Source organism: Saimiri boliviensis, chromosome 6 (genome assembly GCF_048565385.1).
Source record: "Saimiri boliviensis isolate mSaiBol1 chromosome 6, mSaiBol1.pri, whole genome shotgun sequence".
Classification (NCBI taxonomy): domain Eukaryota; kingdom Metazoa; phylum Chordata; class Mammalia; order Primates; family Cebidae; genus Saimiri; species Saimiri boliviensis.
In genome coordinates, this window is record NC_133454.1 from 99,842,424 (window position 1) to 99,863,164 (window position 20,741).

The window sequence follows — 20,741 nt, forward strand, 5'->3', positions numbered from 1 at the left end:
GTGTTGAAATTTCAAGTCTCCTACTGACTAACTGTGGGACCTGGAACAAGTAAATTACTTAAGCTTTCTCAGTTCATTTCCTCATGTGTATAATGGATTACTTATAAGTATCTCACAGAGGTGTAAAAGATTAAATGAGTTAATAAGTGTAAAACATCGAATATATCCTGAAACACAGTAAACAGGATTCAATAAATGGTAACAACTATTATTTGTATACTATTCAAAAGGACCTTTTGTGCCCATTAGAAAGAGAACACAGAAAATATTTAAGTAATGGTCCTTATACCTTATATCAGTGCCAATTTAAACACACTCTCTCATTATCCCAATATTTTAAAAAATTTATGTTTTAACTTTCACATTTTATTCACTAATAACTTCAACTATCGTAAAAGGAAAAACAAATTTTCCTTCTATTTGAAAAAAAGTATATATTTAAGATGAATATTCTTGAACATAAAAACTTACCATGACAACACCACCAACGTATTCAAAAGCACAATGAGCTATACAGCCATACTGAATAGTATAGCCAACAAGTCGAAACGTTTTCCCCAGAACACCACGAAGCATAGTTCTATGTAGACTCTGCCACCATTGGCCTGATGGTAAATTTCAAAAAGTTTCATGATCAATACTATTTAAAAACACTTAAGAAATAGCTCTATTGTAAAAATATTTTACAATCACCCCAAATGTAGAAAGTGCATAATACAATTTGGTGCAAGAAGGCAAGAGTTTATTATCAGTTCTACTAATGATATTTTAAATGGCAAATGATAGCCACTAAAGATTTTGATTTATCAAAGTTTATATTCAAACGTCACTGGGTCTATATATGAATTATATAATTAGTAGATTCTGAACTAGTCTGTCCCCTTTCATGTCTTACTTATTTCTTCTACAAGGCCGATGCTTAGGAAAAGATACTAACTCTTTCAAAGGACTAATAGCAGTTTTTCCACAGTTGTTCCTTGCTATGTATTTTTCTTGCCATGTAATAGGAAATAATGGAGAAATCACTAGAATAGGTATACGGAGATTCAAGTTTCACATTGGTTATTTTACTAACTTGTATAATCTTGAACAAATTGCTTAACCTTTCTGGAGCCTAGTAGAAATAATATCTCAGAATGATTCTTAGAATCAAATTTAGCAACATATGTCAAAGTACTTCATAAATTATAAAGTTACATTCATTTGTGAGCTATTAACTACTGACATAACAAAAGGAACACATAAATACTATGAAACAACAGCATAAAAAACCATTTCAAAATTTTTAAAGCTACATAAAATTTTAAAATCTTCATCTATAATGTTTCTGTCCTTTCCTATTTAACTCTATAAAGTATGTGTCTTTTCCTGTTTAACTGTTACAACTATGTATGGTGCATTTCTCAACTAATAGCCTAACTCTTAGGCCTATGCTACATTATTCTATTCTCAAATTTATTAAAATACATCAATAATAATATGTAGCTTCTGCTTAACATGTCAAGCTTCACATGTAATACCTGCATAAGACAGATATTATTACCATCCTCAATTTATAGATAAGAAAATAAAAAGCCTAAGAGTAGTAAAGTAACTTGCTTATTATTGCTCATTATCATCACAAAGTTGGTAAAGGATGAAACCAGTAATAAAAAGTCTCCCAACAAAGAAAAGCCCAGCATCAGATGACTTCCTCTGAATTCTACCAAACATATACAAGAACTAACACCAATTCTTCTCAAACTACTCTAAAAAACTGGAAGTTGAGAGAATTCTTCCTAATTGATTCTACCAGGTCAGCATTGGCCTAATGCCCAAACCAGACACACCAAAAGAGCAACTACAGGCCAAAATCCCCAGTGAACTCAGAGGCAAAAGTTGTCAATAAAATACTAGCAAACTGAACCCAACAACACATTAAAAAGATAATACACCATGATCAGGTGGGATTTATCCCAGGCATGCAAGGATGGTTCAACACATGCCAGTCAATCAGTGTGATATAGAATAAAGAACAAAACCCATACAATGATCTCAATAGATGCAGAAAAAGCATTTGATAAATGTCAACATCACTTCATGATACAAACTCTCAGGAAATTAGGCACAGAAGAAACATACCTCAAAACAATAAAAGGCAATATATGACAAACCCACAGCTAATATCATACTTAATGGGGGAAAAGCTGAAAGTCTGTCCTCTAAGATCTGGAACAAGACACAAATACTTACTTCCACCACTGTTATTCAACATACTAATGGAAATCCCAGCCATAGCAATTAGGCAAAATAAAGGAATAAAGGGCATCTGAATTGGAAAAGAGGAAGTCACTATCCTCGTTATGGATGTCATGATCTTATATATAAAGAAAAACCCAACGACTTCACCAAAAATACTTTTAGAACTGATAAATGAATTCAGTAAAGTTGCAGGATACAAAGTCAGCATGCAAAAATTAGTAGCACTTTATACACCAAGAATGATCTAGCTGAATAAAAATTCAGTGGGATCAATAAAGCATTCCCATTTAAAATAGCTATAAAATATTTAAAATATAGCTAGGAATAAATTTACCCAAGAAGGTGAAAGACCCCTACAATTAAAACTATAAAAACACTGATTAAGGAATTGAAGAGGACACAAAAAATAAAAATAGCCCATACTAATGAATTGGAAGAATTAATATTGTTAAAATGACCACACTACACAATGTGATCTAAAAATTCAATGCAATCCCTATCAATATACCAAAGTCATTTTTCACAGAATTAGAAAACAATCCTAAAATTCATACAGAACCACAAAAGACCCAAAATAACCAAAGCAATATTGAACAAAACGAATAAGGCTGGAAGTATTACAGTACCTGACTTTAAAATACACTACAAAGTTATAGTAGCCAAAACAACATGGTATTGGCATAAAGACACACAGACCAATGGGACAGAATAGAACTCAGAAATAAATCCATGCTTTTAGAGCCAACTGATTTTTGACAAGGTGCCAGGAACATATACTGGACAAAGAACATCTCTTCAATAAACGTACTAGAATATTTGGATATCCACATGCAGAGGACAAAACTAGTCCCCATATCTCTCAACATATATAAAAATCAACTTAAAATAAATTACACACTTATAAATAAGACCAAAACTATAGGGGAAACACTTCAAGACATTGATCTAGGCAAAGATTTTATGGCTAAGAAATCAAAAGAACAGGCAAGAAAAAACAAAAATAGACAAATGGGACTTAAACTGAAAAGCTTTTTGCACAGCAATAAAAACAACAAAGTAAAGAGACAACATGTTGAATGGAAGAAAATATTTGCAAACTATGCATCTGACATGAACTAATATCCAAAATATACAAGGAACTCAAATAGCAAAAAACCCAAATAACCCAATTAAAAAGTGGGCAAATGATCTCAATAGACATTTTTCAAAAGAAAACATACAAATGGCCAACAAATCTATATACAGAGAGACCTTAATGTCACTATCTTCAGGGAGATGCAAGTCAAAACCACAATCATATATCATCTTACCCCAGTTAGACTGATTATTATCAAAAAAGACAAAGTAAGTGCTGGCAAAAATGCAGAGAAAAGAAAATTCACACACCCTGTTCGTAGGAATATAAATTAGTACAGTCACTAAGGAAAACAGTGTGGAGGTTTCTTTAAAAACTCAAAACAGAATCACAAAATAATTCCAGCAATCCCACTGCTGGGCATTATTCTAAAAGAAAGGAAATCAGTATCTCAAAAGGATACCTGTATCCCCATGTTTATTGCAGCTGAGCTACTATTCACAACAGCTAAGACACAAAATCAACCAAAATATCCATCAACAGATGAATGGATAAATAAAACATGCTATATATACACAATGGAATACTATTCAGCCACAAAGAGAATGGAATCCTGTCATTCAAAGCAACATGAATTACCCTGGGGCACATTATGTTAAGAGAAATAAATCTGGCAAAGAAAAATATCTTATGTTCTCACTCATCTGTGGGTGCTTAAAAAAAATTAAGCCTATGGAAGTATAGTGTACAATTATGGGTATCAGAGGCTTGAAAGGGGAGGTGGGAGGAAAAATGAGAAATTGGTTAATGGATACAAAATTATAGCTAGATAGGAGAAATGAGTTCCTGCCTTCTGTAGCACTGTTGGGTGAACACAGTTAGCCATAATTTATTGAATATTTTCTTTTTTTTTTCTTGAGACAGTCTTGCTCTGTCACCTAGGCTAGTGTGCAATGGTTTCATCTCTGCTCACTGCAATCACCACCTACTGGGGTTCAAGTGATACTCCTGTCTCAGCCTCCTGAGTAGCTGGGATTACAGGCATGCACCACCACACCTGGCTAATTTTTTGTATTTTTAGTAGAGACAGGGTTTCACCATGTTGGCAAGGTTGGTCTCAAACTCCTGACCTCATGATCCGCCTACCTCAGCCTCCTAAAGTGCTGAGATTACAGGTGTGAGCTACCATGCCTGGTTAATGTACTGCATATTTTCAAAAAGCTACAAGAAGATCTTTAATGTTCACAACATAAAGAAATGATAAGTATTTGAGATGACGGATATGCTTATTACCCTGATTTGATCATTATACACTGTATACATGTAACAAAATCACTGTATTCCATTAATACATACAATTATTACATATTAACTAAACATAAAAGAAAAAAATAGAAGCAAATCTAGAATGTATCTTAGTAGGTTTGTTGTTACTTGTAGTATTATACGTATACTTCAGATGGTAAAAGTGAGCAAACATTTAAGTTGTTGAGTATTAGGTCTCTCACTGTGAGAAAAAGAAGCAACGAATACGGAATGGGAGATTAAGAATGAACTTCAGTTATCAAAACGAATGTATCTAAATAAATAAATATATATATTTGTCTGACTGCCTATAAAAAATATGTCATCCTAGCTCTATCCACTTTGAAAAGGCCATGCAGGAAGCAATGACACTGCAGTAATTATTAGCACACTTAGTGCCCACATTTTTAGTTTCTAAGTATCATTCTCCACCAGACCAGAACAGTCAGTGCTCAAAGACTGATGAAAACAAAGGAACCATTACGAGGAGTTATACAATGGGCAAATTTGGGACAATTATGAGCCTAAGAATAATAACAGTAAAAAATAATACATTAAATTAAAAATGAAAATTTTAAAAAGATGCACATGTTGGGGACAGGAAAGTTCTTTACCAAAACATGACAGCTAATAAATGTAAAAGGAATGATAAAATGATCACCAGTGTAATAATTGATTCAGACAAGGGCCATTAATACATATTAAAATACACTGGGTGAAATATTGTTGATCAACAGGATATCTGAAAAGTATCAAAGTAGATAATTTTTTTTTACAGAGGTAACAATGTATCTTTACAATAAGAAGAACTGGCAAATACTATCTTAACTAAATAACCAAATTTAGCAGCATACTGATATCATGCAGCCTCTTGCCAATGGAATGACAAGTACATCATCATCTGTGTGCTATTCTTGCCCAAAATGTGTAACCCAAATCCAATCAAGAACAATAAAGACACATCCATATTGCAGACATTTGACAAGACAGCCAGCTCGAACACTTAAAAAGTATAAATTTAATGAAAGGAAAAATCATACTAAGAGTATTGTTTTCAACTACAAGAAAATAGAAAGCCATGACACCAAATACAATATGAAATCTTGAACTGGATCCCAGAGCAAAAGAAAACAGAAAGCTATAAAAGACCAGGGGACAACTGGGTAAATATGAATACTGTACATAAAAATATATCACTGTTTCAGTGTTAAATTTCTTAACAATATCATAGTATGCAGGAGAATGATCTTGTCCATAGGAGATAAACATGGAATTATTTTGAGAAAAATGCTATGACTGCAACTTCCTTTCATATGGTTCACTTCTGCTAATAATCATGTATACAAAGAGATGAAGACAAATTGATACACACATATATACATACATACGCTTACTATATATGGAAGAAGACAAAGCTAATGTGGAAAATGCTCATTGTTAAATCCAAGTGAAGTGTACATAAATGTATACTGCACTACCTTTTTTGTAGAATAAAACTTCTAAGAAACAAATAGTTGGGAAAAAAAGGGTGACTTCATTCATTCAATAACTATTACTTGAGCCCAGCAGGTTAAGCCTGTCGTGGGCCATGATCTTACCATTGCACTCCAGCCTGGGCAACAGAGCAAGACCCAGTCTCAAAAAAATTTAGAAAAAAACACCAAACCTGTTTATTTTGTTTCATTAGCAGAGGAAATAACTGCCATTACTTTAAGGTTCAAAGCAGTGAATACTGCTTCAAATGCGACTGCAGCATCAAAACAACATGGAAACCTACTAACAACCAAAATTTAAAATTAAAAATCCAAATTCCCAGGCTCCCTGCGATTCCTATGATTCTCATCCTGCATCACAGAGCTAATGAATGAGACTCTCTGGGAACACAGCTGCAGAGTCTATAGTTTTAATAAGCTCCAGGAAGGAAGTCCAGTAAAGGACTTTATCCTGTCCTTTAAGAGCACTGACACATACTCAGTATTTTCAGAGACTTGACAAAATTTACTCATTCATTATCCTTAAAGTAAATGTTAACTTTAGGATAATTCTATAAATTTTCATCAGGTAAACATTATAATGCTAATATTTCAAAGTATTTCATTAGTCCAGTGGTATTTTCCAAAGTTCACATTTTTACATATACCCCAAATCGAAACTCACCTCATATTTATAAAAAGAGTAAGAAGTTGATCATTTTATTGTAACAAAGCATCACCTTCCAAAAAGTAAAATACCAAAACCACCACATTTATTCACCAATAATCCCCCAACTACTAAATGATCTATTTCAAAACAACATAGCAGTTATATGAACAACAGAAGAATAATATTAATTTAAAAAGAATATCACTTAGCATTATCATAGGCTAACCCTCACAGTGCCACAGTTCTTAAATGGCTCTTAGAGACATAAGTTTTATAAATCACCAACAAAGAAAAAAAAGTTTATCTCTTAAATAATCAAGAACTCATATGATTCTTATCCTATTCTTTTTCTTTTTAAGACAGTCTCCCTTTGTCCCCTCGACTGAGGTGCATATGGCACAATCAGAGCTCACTGTAGCCTCCAACTCTTGGGCTCAGAGAATTCTCCCACTGCAGCCTCCCAAGTATCTGGGACCAGAGGCAGACGCCGCAATGCCCAGGCCCATCCTATTCTTTGTTACACCTGACTTATCATCCTTTCTAAAAAATGTCTTCTCATTTCATCCTATATCCCACTCTCTTACCTCCAAAAATACTTCCCTTAAGTCTTACTGACAACATGAGTTGCCTTGCTACAAATTAAATTAGTATCTAGCATTTTAAGATAAGCCAAATTTCTTCTAAGTTATCAACAGATATTAAAATTCAAATAATCTATATTTTTATGAAATGAATACATGACATTGAGAAAATCTTATATGTTTTATGTTAAATTTACTTCAGATGAGTTTATTTGGGACTTTCAAAAGAAAATAACCATCTCTAATCAAATCAGAATGACACCCAGAATGGAGAAGGAAAAAATACTAACTCTCAAGAGCTGTTCAGTAAATACCTGAATAAAAAGTGAGAAAGTAAATACTGATTAGGTTTAATAAAAGCTTCCAAATTCTGTTTTGAATGCAAAACTACTTTAAAAAATAAATATATAATATTACAAACTACCACAGAAAATTATGCTGAGGTAATAGCCTACCTGGCAAAGTAATGTGAAATTACACATAAACCAAATATTTTAGATTTAAAATAAGTGATTTTATTTTAAAAATAAAAAAAAGATTTCAGTTCATTTATTTCATGAGTAACTCTTTCATCATAAAATAAAAATGTTTTCAAACAGCAAAAATACAAATACAAGGCAAAAGTCGTCCTTTTTAAAGTAACATAATGCAGTTCACTAGAAATACTGGCAAGCTTTCTGAACATTCATTCATTTAAAATGTGGTAAAAGTTATGAAACACAATTTGAAATACGATAGGTTAGAACCAATTAAAACAAACTTGTGAACTCTGTATAAATTTATTATATTTGCTGACTTTTCTAGTAAAGACGTTATATGGAAAAGAATAAGGGTACTACATATAAACAGAGGTGGTAGTACATTAATGGCATGCATCAGGTATAAAATTGATATTTTCATTATTTTTATAATTTTAAGAAATTACTTTAGTCACTTACATTTAGTTAAAATTTTAAAGTTTAAAAACATTTAGACTGAGGCTGTATAATTTATTATTTTTAAAGACAAAGCTACTTAACAAAAAAGCTATGAGATAAAAATCAAGTTCTATGAATAAATATTTTAAAATTAAGTACTCTAAGATCATAACACTGACAACACTAATTATCTTTTCTAGTCTTGGCATACTGTTTGGGTGACTGATGGGATAATTTCACTTCATTTTCTCTCAGTCTATACTGGATCGTGTTAGAGAAAAACATTAAAATAATTAACACTCCTAACCAAAGTACTTCATAAAGTTTTTAGATGAAATAAAAGCTAAAAAAAATCCATTAACTAATGCGCTGATTTTTAAAGCAAACACCTAAACCCTCATCTAAAGGAAAAGTTACCTAAGAACCATCGATTTTTAAAAATAAGTTATTCAGTATTCATATTTACTCTATACTTTTATATACCAAAAGCACATACTTTCACCAAAAGCCCTTTCATTAGCAGTTTCAGCTAGCATTACTTTCATTATAAAAAATACAGATGTCTATATATTTTATATTAAGTTTATTTATCAAAAACATTTCATCAATAGCAACTGAAGCAGTCAAAAACAGGTAAAACATGACAAAACAAATTATTTCAATTCCTTACAGCTAGACATTTTGATTAATTTCATAGTAGCTCTATAGCCAAAAGAATATAAAAGTATTTAATATTTGATCTCGTATATGAATTTCTACCAAGAGTAATCTGTCACTCAACTAAAAAAAACAAGATATCAGTAATCAACTTTTCTATTTGGAATAGTTTAATAAATTCTGAATCATATAGCTTACAGTTTGTATACGTCTTGCATAATTTTTAAGTCATATAGCTTAAAATAATATTATATATTATAAATAATAAAGAGAATATTCTTTGCCTTGATCACCTGATTTTTTTTTTGTTGTTGTTGTTTATAAAATTAATCATAGTTAGCAGGGGAGAAATAGCTTTGAGCTTCATGAATGACATCCAAGAGATGGGAAAGGATTAGTTCTCAGTTGCTGCCAGTTATAGCGCCAGGTGGCTTTTTCTGCAGTGAAGGTGTTACCGATAATCCCATTACACTGGTACTAAATCTTGCAGACATCAAAATTATCACCAAGGTTCCTTTTCATCCCATCCTTTCCAAATGACTGGAAGTCGCTTCACCTGAAAGAAGTCAAATCCACATGCAGCTGCTGTTTTAGCAGGCAGCAAACTCCCTGAGAATGTCAGTCGTGATTCAATTTTGCTGTGTTGGTGGCCCCCTATTCCCTGTCCAATAATACATCTGTTAAAAAATCCTACAGCTACAAATCAAGTTTAATCCTACCAGGGACCTCATGTTGGTCTTGTCTTCCAAAAAGGCAGCAGGTTCTGCTGTCTATCTCTGCTAGTATCTGGGGAATACCCTTTAAATCCCAGTCCTACTTAGAAGAATAAGCTAAGGATCACAAAACATGACCTCAAAAACCCTGATATGACTATATTCTGACCCAGAGGCATTCATTCTAGGTGAAGATTAGAACTTTGCATAATAAGATTACACAGCAAGTGAATGATATCAAGGGACTATCCATATGCAGCCGCCTGGTTTTGTATAGACAGCCTGTGCTCTGCAATATGCAGGGCAGACGAAAAAGAGCTTGGTCTTTCTAGCTGAAATAAAATAGATTCACATAAATTAGTTGGCCATTTCCAGATTCCTAAATCCCCTATTACATCTTTTATTGACAGCTCCTGTGAGGATAGCACAAATGTTATTCCTTTTTATTCTGTGCTTCTATAACAATCATGCTCTGTAATTGAAATGTACATAGATTATGTCTAGAAATTAACATCTTGTTTGCTGTAATCTTGGATTACAATTGACTGTGTACATAATAAAATTAGGAAATCAATGGACGGATTTATCATCTCCAAGAAACCAGAGGTATTGTTTAAAGAATAGTTTAACATTTTGTGCCAACACTTTAAATGCAGGAGTCACAGGGAGTAGTCAATAAAAATGTCAGTGAGTCAAAGAATACAGCAGGCACTGACTAATAACTAAAAATGATATTACATAAAATTAGGTAATATCCCTCAAAATGTAGCTAATGTGAAAAACTTAAGAGATTTCATAAATATAGTTTTCTCTAAGTCATACTTGAGTAAGGTCAATTATATGTGACCGTTTTTGATAAAATATATATGCCTACAGGATTTTATATAAATTTCCTTAATCATTTTATAATACTTTAAAATATTTGAATCAATTCAAATCAATTATAATTCAAGGTTTTATAATTCTTAACTGTAAGTTTTTAAAATAGTTATCAGTGAAGAAATCTCTCCTCACATTTAAATATGTACATAACATTTCAAATGCATAGAATCCTAGAGAAATTAAAAAATATTATTTTATGATCAGTGTCTTCCACCCATGACATTGACAGCTATACCAGCTTCTCTCAGCAAATGTATATGAAAACAGAGATTCATATACATTTACAAAAACATCTGTCCAGAATAACTCTATGGATGTGAAGAGAGGACATCGTAAGCTTTATATTTAAAAAAGTACTAAGATTTGACATGGAATCTTGTAAAACTAAGCTCCTTGGTGTACTTGCAATATGGCTTACTTGAGCAGTTCAATTTGCCCACAAGGTTTGAGGAACACTCCACATTTATTACATTAGTGATTACTGACTCATCATCACAATCTCTTTAAACATATCTATATAATGTTTGATAGATACTCAGAAGTCAGGTGACACAATTAGACTTTATGTATCATATAGAAAGACATAAGCCAATGGTATCAGTGGTATAAAAAGAACTTTATGTAATTTTGACTACATAGCATATGAATATTCTTTGGTTACCTTGACTAGGGTATTACTAGAAAAATAATGGGATATGTAAAAATTACATATTTTTGTTATGGCATTTTGTTATAATCATGTAATTACTTTAGAACTATACTATCCAATAAGGGACTAGCCTTATGTGGCCTCTTGAAAGATGACTAGTCCAAATTGAGATGTGCTATAAGTATTAAATACACATTGGACTTAGAAGACTTAATACAAAAAAGGGAAAGTATTTTGTTAATGCTTATATTGATTATGTATTGAAATATAATATTTTGGATACAGTTAAATAAATACATCTGATTCATATTATATTTCTAACGGAAAGCACCACTTCAGCAGGTCTTATATTTTCAATAATATGTTCCTAAGCCAAATGAAATGATGCAACTAATAAAAATACTGAAGCAGAGGGTTAATTATGGAAGAACAAACATTCCAGTGTCAAATCTGGTAGATAAACTTAGCATAGAAGGTATAAAATCCTATCATTTTAGCTCCTATTTTATACTTTCGGTTTAAGGACAGTGGTGGGAGAAGAGAAGACCTGCCAAACTGCTGACCATCAACGTATAAAAAAAGAATGATGTGATGTAGTTACAAAATGCTTTAGTCCAACAAACATAGGTTTAAAAAAAATTGTCTCTTGAGCAATTTCATAAAAGACGACTGAGGTCTGTGTTACTCCCTCATGGAGCTCAATAGATAGCAACTCCAAAAAACATGTTTGGATCTTGAAAGGCATAAACTTTTATCTATGGTGTTATTACAACTGTTTATAGTCAAATTTTTAAAATACATTTAAGTAATAACTATAGAGATTTGAGGCATTTAGTATACTTCAGAATATTCACAAAATAAAAAGATCAACATTATAAATTATTAGTAGGCTGTTTTTTATTAGTCTTTTCATCATATCATCAATAAAATTCCTTTAAAAATCCTCTAATAAAAAGGGTTTTATAGAAATAAAACTGAAAATAATTTAATTCAAGAAAGGTAATAATTCATTTATAATGACCAGACAATTGATACAATTAAAACACAAAGTCTATTTTTGTCACACATTGGAATATGATTTTAATATAAACATGTTCTTAAGGTACTAACTCATTTTAAATGTTGTTTTTCATAATTATTCCCTTATAATATCTATCTGAAACACTGACGCTAAAGATGAAATTGAAATATATCAATCAGATGAATAAAATTTAAATCAATTTTTAATGACATAGTCATGCTACTATTTTTAGCCTTTTGCAATTATGTAGGTTTATTCCTTTTCTGGTTACAAGTATCACACAGAAATTACACATACACACACACAAAAGCAAAATAATAATAACAAAAAACTTTCTAACCATCAATAGATGAGTGCAATGATATTCAGTCTGAGTTAATCTCCAGACATCCAAATTCATGAATAAAAATTCATCAGTTTTAAATACACTGAGCCTATTAAGCAAGAACAAAAGCATATGCACAAAAGAGCTTTTAATATATTTCAAAGCCCACAAGAGCCATGGTCTCATTAAAATTATAAATTACACAAACATGGAATGAAGATTCAAACTGCAGTGCAGCTAAGCAGATTACAGAAAACCCCGCGTTCCATATGATAACACACCATGGCCCTCCCAGATGGGGGCTTGGAACAAAAAGGCCATCACCACAGCTAGGGAAAACCTCCTTGTGATCTCTGGTTTCTGTTCAGCAGATGACAGCCAAATAATATGTTGATTATTCTGTTTGCGCTGCTAAGCTTGTAAGATGGAATAAAGCGATATGATCTATTGTGAACCCAATGCTAATGTGTTGCTCCACTCATAAATAATATACTGAATTTATTTTCAAACTATCTCTTATCTGAATTTCGGTTTTTAAATGCATGAATTAAAATAAAAGCCAGGATAAAATAATACTTAATTTGATGCTTTAAATTAAAAAATGCAATTGACAATTGAAAAATATCTAAATGCTTAGTGAGGAGTTACTACAATCACTTTTCTTTAATTTCAGCACTGTAATGGGAGACAAAAAAAAAAAACACTTTTAAACAGGCAATTACTTTCATTATGAAATATAAATATAAAATTAAGTAATACAATCATGAAGTTAATAATATACTTTATGGGCAAGATAAAAACTAAAATATCAGGGTATGCAAAAACACTTTTCTACAATATCATAGCCCATAATCAGAACATACAGTGAAAGCATTTTTGAACAATAAAAATAAATGAAGGCCTCATAAATGTTCATAAGTTGCACAATAAATCTTAGTCAAAATTTAAAAGAACTTTATAAAAATAATTTTCAAATAGCTAGCATTCTATTTTATTTGGTAACAAAAGTTAAAACCTAATTTTTCCCTCAATTTAAAAAAAAAGGTATATTTAAAATCCTAAGCTTTACCAGATTATGGCCAAATAAAGTAATGGGGATTGTTTTATAAAACTACGTATTTCATCATATTTATGAATACTATCATTGTTTAAACTATTGAAAACCATAACATTTACCTCTTCATCCCCAAATTCCTCCCTTAATACTCTAGTAGACTCTCCTTAAAGGCAAACTAACAAATAAAGTAATATATAAAAACTGCATTTAAGGTGAGCATGAATAAACACACTATTTTCTTAAGGAAGTATTTTGTAGCAAGTACATCATTATGGTCATTGGGCTAAATCCACCTCATTTTTCTGTCTCCAGATAGTCCAAAAGCACTGCAAAACTGCATAATATGGAAATACAGACTAAAGTTTTAAATCCAAAAGGTAAAGCAAAATTAGTGAAAAACCAAAAAAAAAAAAAACATTCTTGAAGCAGATAAATTTTACTTAAACAAAAATGAAAAAGCACTAAACATACATGATAAACCAGATTACTTTAAAGACAAAAACTTCTGTTCATTAAAAGCACTATTAAGAGAGCCAAAATACAAACTCATACAAGAAGAATTGGTTGCAATACCTATCATCAATGAAGGACTCATATTTTGAATATATAAAGAACTCCTACAAATCAAAGGAAATGACAGATAGGCTAACAGAAAAGTGGGCCAAAGAAGTGAACAGGAACTTCACAGAAGAAAACAATCAAACAGCCAATATACATATGAAAAGGTACTCAACTTCATTAATCATTGAGGAAATATAAAGTAAAATCATTAGGGATTACTAATTTATACACACCAGAACTGGAAAAATGAAAAAGATGGGGGTAAAAAAACTAGTGTTGGAAATGTGGAGCAACTAGAACTCTCTGACAACTATAAATATAACCTGATACAAACATTTTAGAAAACTGTTTGGCATTGTTGCTTAAAGCTGAACATATACATACCGCTGATTCAGTAATTTTGCTCCTAGATATATCATCAAAAGAAATGTGTAGATATATAAGAAATATGTACCAGAAGATTCATAATAGCATTATATAAAAACTATGTAAATGTCCACTAATAGTAGAATGGATAAATAACAGTTACATATTCACAGCTATATGCAGCAATAAAAACAAACTACAACTATGTGGATAAATCTTAAGACACAATGTTGAACAAAGGAAATCAGACACAAAAAATTATACTGTTTAATTTTCTATATATAATAAAAAAATAAGAAAAATGAATCTCTGCTATTAAAAGTCAAGGCAGTGATTCTCCTTGTTGGGGAGGAGACACAGTGACTAGAAGAAAGCATGAAGGTGTCTTCTGGAGTGGTAATAATGTTCTTTTACTTTATCTGGGTGTTGGTTATATTGGTATATTTGGTTTATGAAAAATTCATTAAGCTATCCACTTACAAAGTGTGCACTTTTCTGTACGTGTAGCTTTCTTTAAAGAAGGCACTTTTACATAAAAACACACAGATATACAAAGGTAGTCAAAATTCTTGTCATAAGAAATTTAGAAACTGACATGTATATAATCTAAGAGAGAAAACTGAGGGTTCTTACCATATCTATTTGAATAACCAAATTTTCAACTAAATAGCTAACTTCTTGGATGTTTATAAACGGAAGACATTTATAACAGTCATTCACCCTATTATCTTACCCTGATTCCAATCATGTATTCAGAGATATCTAGTGTTCCTGTTGGGAGTAACTGATACTGCTATTATAACAGAGCTTTTAAAATAGTCTCAGGACTGAAAATTTGCCCTTATATGTAGGAAACTAAAGTGGTACAGAAGATAAGGCAGTATACAAAGTATATGCTTGCCGTTTTCACTCTTGCTCCCAAATGCATAAGGTTTAGTTTGTTAATCATGAATGTATATTACTTAATAGCAATTCCTTGAAAACTTTCGTTTTAATTTTTCAGTGAAATTTTAGAAAATATAATTTACTCTTTAATATCAATGCCATACAAATTAAATAAAGCCTCATGACAATCTGATAATAAACTATACATCTCATATCTACCACTTATATATTTCCCTTGTTTCTATGCTAGAATCAGCATATGATTTATAATACTTTTTTCTAATATTTAAAAGATGCTTTAAGAGATAAGCTAGGAAGGATCATCCAAAGATTATTTTAGTTGTTTCGTTTGTATAACAAATATTTATTTATTCACTGCTTACTATCTGCCAGGCTCTAGTGAAAATAGAATACAAAATAGCTAAGTTTACAGTAAATACAGCAGGCTTACCCCTTTCTTTTAGTCTCATTTGATTTACAAATAAAATTATTTTCAACCACTAACATATTAACATATTCAAAAGTTAAAATGAATTTAAAAGAAATATAATAAAAGTCCCATTTTCCCTGTTTTCTTCTTAATCCCCACAAAGATTTAGATTTTGTATACACCTCCAGATTTTTTAATGTAAAAATAAGCAAATACGAATATATAGTTTTACTCCCCTCCCAATTTACACCAAAAATGGTTGAGTATACATTATGTTTTGAATTCTGCTTTTTCCAAATAACAACGGTATATGAAAAACTTTCCAAATGTGCATATAGAAAAAAATCCTCTTTTTTTTTTAACAGCTGTAGAGTATTTCATTGTATAGTTATGTCTTAGCTCTTTTAACCAACACCTTACCAATAGACACCAATGGATTTCCAATCTTTTGCTACCACATAAAAAGCTACAATGAAAACTCCTGTACATGTTATTATGTAAGTATACACAAGAATTTCTGTAATAAATTCCCAAAACTGGTACTGAGATGAGGTAAATGCATTGGTCTTTTTCTAGAAATTAACAATTTGTATTTCACAGGAGTTGCATCATTTTGCACTTCCACAACATATACATCTCAGATTTATCCTGAAAAAAGTCTCTCTTCAGGCCTCTAAAATAGTTTGTTCATGAGGCAATTTCAAAAGACAAGCTCACTGCAATAAACTCCATAAAGCTCTTGGTTAATTTTTTCCCAGATGCAAATGTAAAATTTGTTGACTTAGTAAGTTTAAAAGCAAATAAATTTTCAAATTTAAAAACAAACCTTACATAAACTCAGTAAATCAGCATATTAATGCCTAAATGTGCTGGGATAGCAACTATTTGTCTTTCCAGTATTTCCTGTGGTCTAAAAACAAATATATTCCCTACTCCAGTTTTTTAAAAACTTCACATTCAGTACTTTATAAATGGATAAGAAGTCAAATGCATTTTACTTCTAAATGAATGTTTTCCTAAAACACTTAAATGTTTTCATGAAGTCAAATCTGTGTTACTTGTATTATATTTTTTAAGCCATAATTTCAAAGGTGATCTAATCTTTATGATCACCATTTTTAATAGGCACTATCATCTAATGTGTTATTTTTATTTCAATGTCTATCCTATCAAATGTTTAATAATTAGAAAACAAACACTTAAGTCCACTGAAATTCCTATTTGATTTCATCCTTAAGTAAATCAGTTTCAATAGCCTACAACTGTTTTGCTAGAAAACATGTAAAGGATCATTTTTATTCCCCAAATAAAGATAGGCAAACTATGTTGCATATACATCAGGCAGAAATCAGCCAGACAGAAATCAGTCTGAGATCTCAATATCCTGTAAAAACAAAGTGGCTAAACTAGTTGCTGATACTAAAATGAATTTTAAAATGCTAGCACAAATTCTCTGCTCTTATAGTCAGCAGATGTGACAGAACCATACTTAAGCTCTGACATAAGTAATACATAATGTTAGGCAAATGTGTTGATTTTAAATATGAGTCAAACAGAATGCACTGACAACAAAAAGTAAGAATTACCTAGGAAATGTAAAATAAAACAAATGAGGAAACACATCACAGTGGCTCTGAGGACATAAAAGCTTATCAGGCTAGGATAATTTAGAAGAAAACAGTCCAACATAGCATATGATTCTGAGGAAATAATTTTATTTTAATTCTATAAAATGACTGATGTTCACAATAACAACTCAGAGCCATTAAAAAAATTTTAAATGTATTCTGTTAAGAAAACAAAGATGTTCATTTTTCTAATGAATGAAGTACTCAAAGTAAAATGTCTCTATTAAAATCAGAATATACAGTGGCTGGTCTTTAGAAGATGAACTGTGATAATGTAAAATAACATTATGGGGGCTTTAGACAGGAACATTTTTTCCCCGTTTTTTTTTTTTTTTTTTTTTTTTTTGTAATGATTTCTCCTTGCCATAGACATGCAACTTTCTACGCTAAGTCAGTTTTTAGTCAACAGTCAAAAGAATACCTGATTTTTTCTGCAAGTTATGTAGGCAAATTTTCACTCAAGGAAATGTCCTGATTTCATTTTACTTTAAGTTGTAACTGCCAAAGTAGATATGTTAGTCTGGTTTCCTAGCTCCAATTTGCTATATGACCTTGTTCAAGTGACTCTGTCTCTCTAGTCCTCCTTAGTTTCTTCATCAGTAAAGTGAAGGAGTTATAGAAGGCATAACTTGTTACTAAATAGAATGAGTGTGCTAACAAAGTGAAACAGAGTGACTGCAGTAGGTCCTGTATCTACATCAATGCTATAACTAGATCTATCTGTATGTACTCTATATTTAAACTATCTCAAACTACTATATGTCATTTTACTATATATATAAGGCCTACAATAAAAGAAATGATAATCATTTTAGAATCTTCCCCAACATTTAATATTGTTACAGTCAGGATATAACAAATTTTTCATTAACTCACTTAAAATACCACTATAATCAATTACCCTGTGATACTGAATTAAATATCTTCTAGCCAAAATAAATTACTCACCTGACAGATTAAAAACACAAAAACACATGATATGCAACCAGGATATTTTTTAAAAAACATTCTCAGCAATGTCATCAAATACTAAAATCAACACAATGATCTACCAACAGTAGAATAGATGAATAAATTCTGGCACATTTAATTCAAAGGGATAGTACATAGTAACAAAAATGAATGAAGTAAAACTACAAATAACTACATGGATAACTCTTCAAAACATAATGCTGAGTAAAGGAAGAAAGAATACACAATTCCATAAAAAAAGAGGCAAAAAAGTAAACATATTGCTTGGGAATACGTATAAAGTAACAAAATTATATTGAAAGTTGTATAAATAATTACCATAAAAGTCATGATACTAGTTACCTCTAAAGAAAATAAAGAGTGGCCAGGTGCGGTGGCTCACGCCTGTAATCCCAGCACTTTGGGAGGCCGAGGCGGGTGGATCACGAGGTCAAGAGATCGAGACCATCCTGATCAACATGGTGAAACCCCGTCTCTACTAAAAATATAAAAAATCAAAAAATTCGCTGGGCATGGTGGCGCGTGCCTGTAATCCCAGCTACTCAGGAGGCTGAGGCAGGAGAATTGTCTGAACCCAGAAGGCGGAGGTAGTGGTGAGCTGAGATCGTGCCATTGCACTCCAGCCTGGGTAACAAGAGCAAAACTCCGTCTCAAAAAAAAAAGAAAGAAAGAAAGAGTATACCAAGGGTCTCTGGGATGCCAGTAAAACTCTGTGGTTACATAGATGTTTGCTGTATGTTTAATTTATAATTATTCATTGTTATACCTTTATATTACTGTATCACTACATTTTACAACAAAAAATTATAATTATATATTTTCTAAAATAACACTAATATATTTTTATAAAAAAGGAAGGACTCCTTTCTGCTATCAACAATTTCTTTGCTCTACATTTCTATTTTTTATTGCAATATTTTAATAATAAATCAGTTACTATGCCTAATTCTCCACAATCCTAATTAAAAGTGGATTTCAGAGGCTTACTCAATGGCTACAAAATACTACCAGGCCTTTAAATAATATAAGATCAGTTATCCTGCTAGATCTTGGCTTAGCAGCTCCATGTTGTATCTGTCACTCTACCTTCTTTTCAAGAAAATGTATGCTTATTTAAAAAAAATTCCAAATGATAATTCAGGTAATAATTTGAGGCATGCTGAATTCCAAAAAATGCAATAGTTTAGTTTTAAGGTAGGAAGAAATACACTTTTAATTTTCACACATTTAAAAATAATTCTGGGAGCACTTGTGTATGCACACAACATGAAGGCCCATGACTTAACGGTAGGTCACAGTCTCTACAGATGAAACCCACACTGTGAGTACTAGAAAACATGATAGCAGGATTATAGCATAGATATACAATGTCTAATGTAAATTACACTGGGGAAGTTTTTATATTTTCTTTGGAAAAACAAAAGTAAAGGGAATGGAAATTACTACAGAAGATATAATAATAGTAAATTAATCTACATTACCAAAAAACCACACGATTTACAAAATCCTCAAAGTCCACCACCTAGAAGCATCCCTCAATGTGAACAGTTATTACAAGTTTTAGATACTGCTCAACGGGAAGCAGACGATGAAATTTTTAAACAAGACTATCAGTACTTTCATCAGGCTCCAGGTAACAATATGATGGCAATAGTATAGCACCTTTATAATAATAGTTGCTTTTGTTGAATACTATTGTTTTTTGTGAATGCAGCCAAGGATTCCTTTCCTTAGTGGGTCCAACTAACTAGTTATTTGCCCGTCTATTAAATGCCAACTTGACAAAATTACATTGTGTCCAGCAGGGAGCCGTATTACAACAGTCATAAGTGTTAAGTTGAACATGAAACTGACAGAAAAAAAAGGAGGGAAAAGCTCACTTACCGTAAATCTGTTCTATAATTCATTCAATTTTTAGGGAAGTCACAGGGCTTCCAGTAAAAAAAAAATGAAGCATGTCTCAAAGCGTATGTGGGTGATCCATGATTTCAGGAATCCTAAAGCAGGAAATCAAAATTATATTAGGTGAAAGCTTTTTTCAACCATATTGAATTGAATTCGCATATACTATGACTGAATGACAACTGCAAAGGTGCATCTTCCCCTTAATGGGTCCATGAGATCTTGAATTCAGGAATTTGATGACACTTTGGAAAAAATAACTTAAAAAAAGAGTATATTAATGTCCTTTATCCACCAGAGAATTTAGGTCAAAGAAGAAAGTAATAGCTAATAGATTATATGATATCAACCTAGAAAGAACTATGGTCCAAGAGTTAAATGAGTTGACAAAGCAACCATCAACAGTTCACTAAACTCTTCTAAAGTGAGATA

General features: G+C 31.5%; 1 protein-coding gene across 5 annotated transcripts in view; it reads right to left on the reverse strand.

Annotated features, from left to right (window-relative positions):
- Positions 1-20,741, reverse strand: part of IMMP1L (inner mitochondrial membrane peptidase subunit 1) — a 70,769-nt gene that overhangs the window by 31,574 nt on the left and 18,454 nt on the right. For all 5 annotated transcript variants that reach the window (XM_010332644.2, XM_010332690.1, XM_010332559.2 and 2 more), the window contains 2 exons: positions 20,292-20,404; positions 472-605 (listed from right to left, as the gene is read on the reverse strand). In XM_010332644.2, the coding sequence (XP_010330946.1) occupies positions 472-576 (105 nt within the window). In that variant the 5' untranslated portion in view covers positions 577-605; positions 20,292-20,404. The remainder of the gene's footprint in view (positions 1-471; positions 606-20,291; positions 20,405-20,741) is intronic.